We start from the raw sequence: 12261 nt of genomic DNA on the forward strand, positions 1-12261 counted from the left end.
TTGTGGGACCAACGTTCAGACTTCAAGTCATGAAACACCAAAAAAACCACAACACACAACTAGGCCGGCTGATCCACGTACACAGCTTTGGTACATACATGTCTACTTTCAGTTAGTTTATTTATCCACTATGGACAACAAATTAGCAATACAAAGATTATACAGAGAGAGAAGAGTTAAATAGCTGAATTCTTACTCTGTAGTTATCTCAGACAAACGTTACATGATCTATTCACTTGTTTCCGTGTAGCATAATTCATCAATACTCAAACTTAATTAGAATATAAATTATACATATTATTTTGATTCAATTTACATAGGTTTGAAGAATGTTATTTTCTTACTAAAATACAGCAAAAAAACTGTAGGTATTAAAAATTCTTAAAATATTTATCTTTAAATAAATTATTCCACAAAAAAATTATGCCTCAGTGTTGAAAAAAAAAAAAAGTGTATCTTTCTCTAGCTAGAGCAAATCTGAAAATCTGGTATCTTTTCATACTGGAGGGGATGGTTAAATGATTTAACCACAAGCCAGATCTTCACATTGACTATGAAGCTGTTTCCCCATAATACCATTAATTCTACATACAGATAAATAAATGCATATGTTATGTTAAAAAGGCTCAGGTAATCATGTCTAATATTTGCCATACTAGTCATCTTATAGTACACTGAAGCCAGAAAGACTTCAAACACAAATTTCTGCAACTTTATGCCCGGGGTCATTCTAAACACATGATTAGCAAAACTGAAATTAAAGTCTAATTAGAAAAGATATTGTAATGAAAGAGATTATGGAGCACGTGTTGAAACCAAACAAATTTCTTCAAGTAGTACTTTAAGAATTCTGATGGTTTTCAGTCAGCAATTTAATGAAGTGTTATTAAACTCTGCATCCACTCCTGAAAAATGACATCTGAAAGGTCCACATGTTAAAAATCATTTCTTTTTTAAATAAAAACTGTGATTCATTTTGTACTGCTCAGACATCAACACTATGAGGATATGTCAAAGACTAAGCCAATTTCCATCCTGCTTTAATAGCTTAATTTGAAGAACATTACTATAGAAGCACATATTTTGTTAAACACTAATAATTGTTCAAAGCTGTTAAGCACTTTGCTTCAGCTGATGGATCAGCTAGGAATCACCCAGGCATCAGAAAATAGGCCCTTATCCGTAGTTGCGTTATACTAGACTGTAGAGGCATAATATGTTATGGGTCATTTGTGAGGGCAGCACAAAGACTGGGGCTACTCCTTATTGCCATAAAATTATAAAAGACAAATTAAAAGTGAGTAGTCATCTGGGAGATCAGCAATGAGGGTATTTACAAATTGCTGCAACAAAGCGAACCTAGCATAAAAGCAACCCAAGAGTTACAACAACTCTTCCTATATTCAGAGCCCAAAGTAGAGAAGAGAAGCAGACGGACAGGTTTTGAACTCAGGGAAAGAAGAGGAGAGCAGTTATGCAGAGCATAAAATGATGCATATCTGATGATTGTGCAAACTTGTCAAGAGCTGGGAATTCGAAGCCACTGCCTCTCATAGGAAAGCCACTGCTGATAACCGGAATGTCTGTGATCTGCCTCCAAAACGGGCAGCAGCTCCTGCACAACAGACACCTCTGCCCTTGATGGCCCAGGCTGGACATACAACAACAGGTGGCCACCACGCAACAGCTGGGGCTCCTGGTCTGCGTGGGGTTCCTGTCCACCAACACCTAAGGCAGCAGCAGCGCGCTGATGTTGGAAGCATGGTAGTCTGACGTGCATGCTAAGCAGTGCTTTATCCAGCACTTTATTTCAGCTCTTCAGAAAGAGGGTCATTGACCAACAGTATCTTGGGGTGTCTGAACAGTATCAAAACCAGTACTCGAGAATTTACCTGTGGTCAGCAGATATAAATATCAATATTAAAGGCATACACTAAAATGTATTTTATTTTAAATTAATCTGATCTTTTAGGTTCAGGAAAAAATGTTAAAAGTATTAACAGAAGTGGCCAGCTATTGTGGTCAAGTATTTCAGCATCACCATATAGTTTAATAAATAAAAGATTAAAATATTGCAGTTCTGAACTCTGCTGAAGAGCTATTTTTTTTTACATTGTGAAGTTCTCGTACAGTTTTCTGATATTTGCTTTTGTCACAGGACCAGAAGTACCACCAAGATAAAGAATGTCTGGATCTACTATGGCTGTTCCCATACACCCAGGTTTTTTACTAAGACTTTACCACGAAATAATCTATAATAGTAGGTTGTACACATAAAAATCTAGCAAAATTTAAGAAAAAATACTTTATATCTTAGCAAGAGAACACTATAGCCAAATCAAGTTCAATAAACTTTTAATTTTGATTAAAAACTTAAGAAAATGCCAACTAATACAAATAATTTGTTGATTTGCTACGATGGGCTAAAAATCAGCTATCAACAATGCTTTTTCTTCTTTCTAATCATTAGGTTAAAAAAAATATGTATCACTGCCATTTTAATTCAATAGAAATTAGAACACGTATGTGTTTTATGATAAAACATTTAAAGGACTTTATATCTGTGGAGACCTCAGGAATCAAAGTTTTGCTGTTTTTACTCCCAAGCCATCTGTCAGCTTACCAACATCCAGTGGGGAGCTATCCAGATTACATTCATTTTGTAATATTTGGGCTGTTTACAGGAAGCAGCAAATGAAACAGAATCTGATCTATTCCATGAACGTTTTTCAATCCCACTGATGTTCCATTATCCACTGTCAAACACAGGAATGCTAATTCTCATCAGCATTGCTCTATATCACCACCTTTATTTTAAACAGTACTATGCAATTGTATTATTTTCAGTCAGAAGATGTTTTAAATTACACATGCTATTCTAGAACAAACACTTTCAAGTTGTGAAATAAAGATTCAAATGCTGTCTTACCACTTTTGCAACATAAGGTGCATCACTGCCAACCAACTTCGAAGAATTAACATCAGCTGTTAAAAAGGAAGTGTTTATTAGTAATAGGAGAGGCAACTGTCACAAAACATACACTTATTTGCTATGCAGCACAGACAAACAAATGACAAAGCAATTAAGTACTGACGCGAACGTGTAACAGTACCTTAGATTTTGGTAAGAGCACTACTCTATATGGCAAGACTACTCCATATGGGTATGGTCTTGCCTTCTCCCTTCTCCTTGAAGAGAACAGGCAGTTTAGTAAATAAAGGAGTTCTCTTTTTATTATTCAGTAGTCCTAGTCGATAGCATTTATTTCCTTTCCTAGAACTGTGATGAACACACACAGTTGTGGACACAAAGATGAAACACACATTCTCTCTACTATATTGCCATGTCACATAATAAAATGTGACTTTCTGTTGCTACTAAGCTTTTGATATTTGTGACAGAAGGAGATGTAGGTATGAAGGACATTAAGTTAGGCAAACATGAAGTACAGGAACAGTCATGGGCACAGCTTTGTGCAAATGACGGGGAAGCAAGCAGAGGGCAAGCTTTGGCTTGAATAAAACAGGAATTCTCAACACAAAGAACTACACAATTTGTGTGAGCTGGAACTCCAGTCTCGGTAAATTTAGTAGCTCACTGAGTAAGGCTGAGTAAGTAGTAGAGAGCTTATTTGGCAAGAAGCCACCCAATGGTCCTGTTTTTCTTCTTAATCCATTTATGCTACAGCCTGCTCATTTTGAAAGCAGGATGGATTACTATTTTTTTTTTTCAACTAAGTATGACTTCAGTGAAACTTTTTCACCAAGAGGAAGACAACCATAAATGCATGGCAAAAGAAAACCTTATTATCAGGAACACATTAACTTTCATCCCTTCAAAACTGTTTGGAAAATGACTGGGGTCATTAATTCCCTGAGGTATCCTCAAGACTTCTCTTCTGTTCATCTGTCCAAATAACAGAGATACTAAGTATGGAACACTACCCACTAAAAGAAGTTTTCCTTGAATTCAATAAATAGCATCGCAAAACAAGAACTGTGCTGATGCCTTAAACTGTGAAGTCCAAGATTTCAGTTTGTTTTGAGCATTGGTTACATTTAAAAAAAGTATATGACTTAGGCAGAAGTTCACAAGGCAATGAAAAAGTCAAAAGCAAAGTCAAAACCAGCCAAAATATTGGCTGATCAGTAACCTCCACAAAATATGCTTAGACAGTTTCAGTTCAGAATTTGTGATGTAAGAAGACTCATGCCACAAATCCCTGCTTTCAGCCAGATCAAAACCCAAATTTAAATGAATACTAAACTACCCTTTCACTGCTAAAGAGTAATAAAGATTTTGGTTTTAAAAAAATGAATGAACTGCCACTGGAATTGCATAGAACCACACTTCTTACAATGATCATTTGTCTGCTCTTGTCATTTTTTCCAACATGAACCAAGGTAAAGGTCTAGTAAAAAGACACACTGCATTCCTAACTTAGGGTGGACTTTTCATTGCTTTGAATAAGGATAAACATCTCACTCTGCATTTAAAAGCATTATCAAAGATAATTACACTTACCGAGGTATAGGCGTCCAAAGCCTCCTTGCCCTATAGGGACACCTAATTTCCATTCTTTTCTTGATGTATCTGCTAGAACCTCCCCCAGAGCAAACACCTCAGCAAGTTTCCTTTTTGCAGGGGCTCTTTTTCCAGCAGTCTTCTTATTATATGGCATCTTCCCTGGAAGGAAAGGAGGAAAGGAAAAAGGAGAAAAAACAGTATAACTTACATGCTGACCAGACTTACTTTACATAGAAATATGTCAGAAGCATGCAAAAGTATGGATTGTTTAAGTTTTAATTTGTTACTACAAAGATAATTTAAAAGAAATACAGTAAGTAGTTTCATTGACATGAATTCTAAGTGAAAAACAACCAGTTTTTCCAGGCATCACAAAAATAATTGACAGCAAAAATCTTCACAAGAGAAACCTATTAGAAGGTCTTGTATGATACATGCTAGAAAAATGTCAGAATTTATCATACTCAATCAATCACAACCAATCATAGATCTAAACTTAGAAAAAAGTAAACTAATGAAATAAAGTTCGTTAGTTTTCCTAGAGTGAAACCTGCTTAACGAAGAAGTGCCATATAGTCCAGGTCTTCAGGAACAGTATGAGAAAAAAAAAAATATGTCATTCAAACCTTTTTTTTTCCTCTTCTATTACTTCAAGCAACAAAAATAAAAGTCTGCTTATTGCTCACCGCGTGGCATAACTACCTATTTTGAGATCATAAATGTGTCAGTATTACCATTACCTTTTCCCAACCTCAGGTCTCAGATAAGCAATATTTCCAGAAATAACAGCCCACTGGAACCAAATGCATGCATCTTTCTGCAGAACAGGCCTCATTTTGAGCAAATAAATATTTTGAGTTTCTAGTAGAGCCAGATTTTGATGCAGTAAAAGGACTTACTGAATGCACAGCCCTGATATGGCAGAGATCTCCTAACACGAAAGGCCTTCATGATTTTTTTTCTAGAAAGAACTGATCTCTCCATCTACCTTATAAAGATAGAAGACATACAAACAGAGCCACAGTTATTTTCTAAAAGATACCGTTCTGACTCGTGGGATTTTATCATTACTATTATTATTTTATTTTGCTTAGGAAAGCAGGAAGGAATATTAATACACAATTCAGGAAGTTTCTGGATAGCAAAATATCTTTTTCCCATTAGTCTAGCTACTCAATACAATAACCCTAAGCCAAATGCAGTTACTTAACATCAGTTTTTCTGTTTTAGTTATAATGCTCCTCTAGGACATTTTTTAAGTTCCCAAATAAAAAATTACATAACTATGATAGCTGTTGCAAAAGCGTTCTCCCCTCCACAAGCCTCTTTTGTGACTGGGTAGTATTATCAGGAAATTTTCTTCCCCAAATAATGTCTGTCACCTAACTAACATCTGAAAACAGGAGCCCATACACATTTGTCTACATCACTAAATGCAAGAATAACTGTCAAGTTTCCTGAAAATGTTATTCTGTTTGCTAATACTCAAGCCTGCAGCTGTGATTGATCAGACCCCCAGGGGTGGCATATGACTGAAAAATTGATGGGACACTCTGTGGAAATGTGCGATAATGCAAAGCAGTCACTTTAGCTCAAGGCAAAAGGGACGGTGGGTGGCCTTTGTTTCAGGTAAATGTCCAAACAACAGTTGAGTGGAGCTCAAAACTGTTGAGTAGATCAAAAGGTGGTATCATTATCTCCCCTGGGTTCGCCAGGCCAGCCCAGGGGGAGTGAATACAAGGCTCAGCCCAATATGAAAGCATAAAAACTAAACAACTAGCAAAAGAATTTCAAAGAGAGCAATGGGTTTGAAGCCGATTTCAAACCAGGTATTCCTGCCTGGTGCCTGGGGACACCAGCATTGTGACAGTAAGCATATTAGAGAGACCAGTAACAGGAATCACATTGGTATTGTGACCGAACCATGTTTTGCAATTGCTGTGTTTTGCCAAGTGTAAGGCCATACCAATGAGAACGCAATGGTGTCAAAGCATCAGAAAGAACAGAGTGGCAGGAACGGCTACATGTTGATAGTGCTTACAAGAGCGGGCTAAAAAGATCACAGCAGCACCCAGATCAGGAAAAGGATTAAACCAAAGGACAGACTGAAACCATTAGAGGTGGTATTAGGAAAATAAACCAGAAGCCTGGAGCCCCAAGACTGACTCAGATAAGAAGAAAAAGAAAGCCCAAAAATCAGCAGTGTTGCCTGATGAGTCAGATGTGGGACACGCTCACACTCACTGTCATCTAAAGGGTACAAAAATGTATACAAAATTAGCATACTGCCCTCAAGCCAAGAACAATAGAGGAGACATGAAGAGGGCTTGAAGGATCGCATCACTTGACCTCTGAGTTACTACAAGTAACTCCAGCGAGACTTGGACAGATGCACTCAGGTGCCTGAATTCTGGACAGATTGCTATCCCGTAAAAGAAAAATTTGTAGCCTCTTTTTCAGTAGGGCTAGCAAGCCAGTGTAATAAAACTATTGATACGCTTCACATCTTTGACATTCAGAGTGAGTCTTGTGGTAGTGGCCTCACTTAAAAGGGAATTAACTTTACCTAAAATAGCTCCTCAAGAGTATTAAAGAAGGAGCTGGTGTTTCCCTCTGGTTTTTTTTCTAGTTTTTGTTTAACGTGATCAATAATTGTATGCCTGAAGGTATTTAGTTTAAAAAAAAATTAATGATGACTTCCCTTTATCCATAAAAGCAAAAATTCAAAATGGACATAAGTTTGAACATCCCCAGCTGGGAACCCTGCCCTTAACAAATACACTAGATACACATACATGGTTTCTTGGCTGTCTATATTCATATCCATCTGTTAAGATGGCACTGTGCCTACTTACAAGTTGGTCAAACTATCAGTAGGCCATAGGTGCCAAACACTGATCGCTTTCAATGGGCAGCATGCACAATACTAAGCACTCACTCTTTTGCAAAAAAAGCTGTTATCCTTCACATTTATCTGGATTAATCCATTCAAGGATCTTCTACTGACTGAAACCAAAAACACCTGGAGACTTCAAAAATTTTCTACATGAAAATACAGAATTGGAGAAGCGGGGTGGGGAGAGGGAAGAAAAAAGAAGTTAAAAATATTACATTTTAGTGCAAATTCTATCATTTTATGTGCTTTTCAACTCATGATATAGCAAACGTGAGGTGTTTCTCAGGAAACTTCTGAACCAGCAAACATGATGTAGAGCTCCCTCCTATACACAGCACAACTGGAATAAAGGCCTCTACTCCCTTAAAAATCACCTTTAAAAATTCACACACACACACAAAAATCACCTTTAACTTTCCTGTATCTCAGTTACCTCTCCCCATCAGCAAATGGAAATATTTTCTATTCCATAGGTATTGTGAAGCTTAATTCATTAGTGCCTGCAACCATGCTGAAGTCCTTGGAAAGAGAGCGCCATAGATGTCAAGTACTATACTATCATTCAAGTATCAAACAAATCTGACCCTACTTAGATAAGCGATCTGACAAGAACAATTTTCAAGGTGCATAATTGTAAACAGCAGCATTTTATGTGGCTACAATATGCTCAGAACAAAGATGTTGCTACTAACCAACATGAATAACAGAAGTCTATTTGTCTAAACTCTCTCCAAAAGCCTCTTAGTACTACAAAGGTTATTTCTCCTACTTCTCCCTAATAAGACATCTTGGAAGAAACTCAATACTCTGTACTTGAGATATGCAGACAATTTTGCATCAATGGTGCTATTAGTGGTGTTATCTTTACAAATGTTGTCTGCAATGGTTGCTACTCTAGTGATACTTGAACTCTTAGAATAAATATGAAAAGCCACTTCTCAATTTGTGAAATTAATATAAATTAAATTTATTTTGAAGGAAGCATTTCTGCTTTGAGGCAAGTCAGACTGGTTTCTTCCTCATCCTCTTCTTTTATCCTCTGGAAATTGCCGTTTTTACTGTTGTTTATCTCAGTAGGACCTATTTTCATTCTCAACACAGAGAAGGCATGCTGGTGACCTGTGCTCCTCTTCAGGAATAGGTAGACCATGCAAGACCTGAGACCTATGAGTCATTAATACTGTTCATCAGTCATAGCAAGACATCTAAGTCTGCCTGCAGAAAAGGAAATAAAGACAAGGAAAAAAAAAAAAAAAACAACAACAAAAAAACCCACACCATCAAGTTTTTGTTCAAGGAGTCAGAGGGAAAGAATATGACATTTTAAGACTTCTGAATACTGTAGAACTGTTTCATAGGAGCAACCACCAAAACAAACAAACAAAAAACAAAGCACTTGAACTATCAATGACTTCTCATACCGAATGAGGTAAACAGTATCTTGCAGAAGTTGGACATTCTGTGACTGGTATGTCATTGTTACATTTTTGAGTACTGCTATAATCTCATCTCCTGGTGATTAAGACATCTGACAAATAACGGTACTTATGGAGAAGGAGGTGCTCGGGTTCTTTCCCCAAGTAATAAGAAAACATCTTTTCAGACAAAATGAATAAATGTACACTGGTGCACAACAATTAATGAGAAGTATTTCATCACAATAGCACCATACTGGGCAAACTGAACACTTTTTTTTTTTTTTTAAAACAAACTGCTGTGCCGCAGACTAAATTTTTGGAATGTAGCTTGTTCAGAGATAAGTAACAGTCATTTACAAGAGGAATTACTGTGTTGCTAACTAATTTTAAATTGCCTTCTCAAGAATGCATTTTCTTCTTTGGAACAGTATTTAAGGTTCTCCTGAAAATCCTGAGCATCACTCAAATAGTTATTACAATAAGAAACATAGTGAGTTTTGTAAGATGTCAAATCCTCTGTCACTCCAAATGACCTCACCACCAAACCAACAGCAAGTACCTATGCATGTGAATGAGATAGTTAACTTTGATAGTTTGGCACACTGTATAAAAATCAACAGCTGCAAAATTCATCAGAAAATCTACCTCATTTGGGGATTATCCCCAAGAACTAAGTGGAGAGCTTATTCCCACAGAGGAACGCACAAATCTCTTGACACAGTAATAGCTACAGGAAGCTTCACAACAGCTTTTATATTTTTGCTAACGATAAAAAGGGCCTATGGATTCTCTAAGAACTAATAAAGGCCTTAAGGACAAATTGAAAACTAAAGAAAACAACAGGATTCACCCTGCCTGCAATCAAACGCGTCTTACACAAGGAAGGCAAATGGCGAGAACTAGGAAGTGAAGAAGAACCACAACCACTGATAAAAACCAGCTTAGCCCAGCTCTTGCACAACAGGCTTGTCTTGATCCTGAAACTGCAGATTTTTAGTAGGCTTGTATTTGAAAACTATGTATATATATATTATGTTTACTTTAAAGCAAAACTCAGGAATGCCTTCTAATCAAGGTGATATTTTGTCAGCCACACGGGGATGTTCCTGAAGGTGACAAACCTCTAAGTGGCACTGAGTACGGCTCTTGCTCCACCTCCCCCACCTGCCTTAGTGCTAAAAAAGAAACCGCGAAGGAAAGCAACTCAGATCGCTGCCACCAAAGGCAGCTTTAGAGGCAATAGCCCGGGAAGGCGGGAAGGGGGGTGCAGCAGAGCCCGGGAGTGGAGCTGGGGCAGCTCTCACCCACCTGCCCCCATTCCCTCCCTCCCTGCCGACCCTGGGAGATGCCTTCGGCGGGAGTGAGGGGAGCAGAGAAGGTACCTTCCCTTCCCCTGCAGCAGACGAGCGAGAGGAACAGGGCCCGGGCGGCCCCGGCGGTACCGCCAGCCTCCTCAGCGAGGGAAGCGGGAAAACCCGACCGCAACCCGCCAGGAGCGCCGGGGACGCACGGCTGGCCGAAGGGGAGCCGGAAATGCGCCGCAGAACTCGCCTCATAAAAAGAAAAAAAAAATAACACCCTACACCTCAAAAGCAGACGCCGGCTTCCAATACCTCCTCCGTACCCAGGCCCGGCCGCCGCTCCTTCCGCCCCGTCCGAAATTCCCGCACTGCGAGGAGCCCCGAGGCGGCCCGCCCGCCCCGCCGCTCACCTCCCACCATCGCCCGCGCTCATTGGGCCGCCGCGCCACGGCCGCCCGCCCCGCTTTGGGCGCGGTGCCTGCTGGGAAGAGTAGTCCTTGGCCGCCGCTGCGGCTCCCCCGCCGAGGGCAGCGCCTACACTTCCCAGCAGGCACCGCGCCCGGGATGGGGACAGAGGGGAGGTATTTTACAGGGTAGCTGGGCGAAATCTTTGCGTTTTAAACCGAAATAAGTTTGGAAAAGCCTTTGTGAGGTTGATGCCGTGTGGTGATAAGCCACGTCCAGGAGACAGGAAAGACACAGGTTTCCGGGGGAGAAGGTAACGCTGTGGTTCTCACCTGGCGTGACCAATGCCCAGGCCAAAACAGGCCCCTCCTGCCAACACAGCACCAGAGCTGTTGGTGCACAGTACATATTATATACCATTACATACCTCGGTGTTTTACCTACTTCCTACTTAGCTGTCAGACTCTTTCTGATTTTACCTGCTGTGGTCTCACATGGTTGTGCAATGGAGCTTCTCCCTTCTCCAAATAAGCCTTTTATCTACACTTTGACAAAGCATGTGTTCATTTAGTACTGACTGATTTTTTTTAAATCAGGTTCTGTGATACCTAAATTGTTTCGAGTGCACTATAACATTTTGCAAAATCAATAACAATTGCAAAGTTTTGTGAAGAAGAACCCACACCTTCAACAGGTCTGCGTGGATTCTGACTCTTGCCTCTTCTGATTTTCCTTCCTCCCCCTCCCAATCTTCTTTTCTTCAGGTCCAAGTCAAATCATACAGCCTTGGTTCACCTAGCAGGTCTGATCCATTTGTCATCCAGTATCACTACGTCTCCTCCTTTTGTTGTCAGGTACAAATTCATGCACAGCCACACTTGCTTCTGCCAAGCTGTGAAGTGGGAGACAGGTGTGGAAGATTAAAGATATGCCAAAACAGGGGACTTAGGGAATGAGGCAGAAAAATAAAAGGACAATGTTTTTGTGCTGTTAATTTGCTGGGTGTTTAAAACATTGGAAAAAAGCATTATGTTTTCGTGGCAACCATATTCATGTGCTGCAACTTTAGGGATATTAAATAGCTTAAAACAAAAGAACTATCATTCCACAGTATGTTCATGATGGCAGTACTTATATAGAAGATTTCCTTGAAAAGTTGGGCTACATCAGGAATAACAGATATGTATACTAGAAGTCCTAGGTAGGTACTCCTACAGATGTTCAAGAACTTGAACTTGTTTGAATGTTCTAGGGTATTACTGCTCATAGTAAAAACCAAAAGATCGTTTGAAAGAAGTGGAGCACACCCCCACATATGATAGCATTTCACTTGAAGTGTCACCATCTTTAATATCGGATTACTGGGATTGTGGAAAAATGTTAAGATGCCAATAGAGAAAATAAAATTAAAAATTTAATAGATATTCCATTCATTCTTTTTATTGAAAAGCTGATCTTCAGGCTGTCAGTCTGAAAACAGTCTTAACAATGAGGCCATAGAGATCTAAAGTAAATTCTGCTATCCCATCTAAAAGCTTGGCCAAAAAATAGTAACTTTCTTGCACGAAGAGAGAAATCTTGACCTCATTCTGCCTCTGATTTTTCTCTGTTGAGCCCGAATAATTAGTTCTGTTTCAAGCAAAAGGTACAGTTTCAATATTCCCATCCTACTTATTAAGAAAAATATAAGATTCTACCTATAAAGAATCAGAT

The 12261-nt window shown here is 39.1% G+C and overlaps 1 protein-coding gene across 1 annotated transcript in view; it reads right to left on the reverse strand.

Moving 5' to 3' along the window:
• The window catches only part of VRK1 (VRK serine/threonine kinase 1), a 36294-nt gene extending 25731 nt beyond the window's left edge, over window positions 1-10563 (reverse strand). Inside the window, 4 exon segments of the mRNA XM_065636289.1 lie at window positions 2930-2985; window positions 4526-4687; window positions 10426-10444; window positions 10447-10563. Coding sequence (XP_065492361.1) covers window positions 2930-2985; window positions 4526-4687; window positions 10426-10444; window positions 10447-10563 — 354 coding nt within the window.
• Window positions 10564-12261: the final 1698 nt, after the last annotated feature.

The sequence above is a fragment of the Caloenas nicobarica genome, chromosome 5 (genome assembly GCF_036013445.1).
Source record: "Caloenas nicobarica isolate bCalNic1 chromosome 5, bCalNic1.hap1, whole genome shotgun sequence".
NCBI classification, from domain to species: domain Eukaryota; kingdom Metazoa; phylum Chordata; class Aves; order Columbiformes; family Columbidae; genus Caloenas; species Caloenas nicobarica.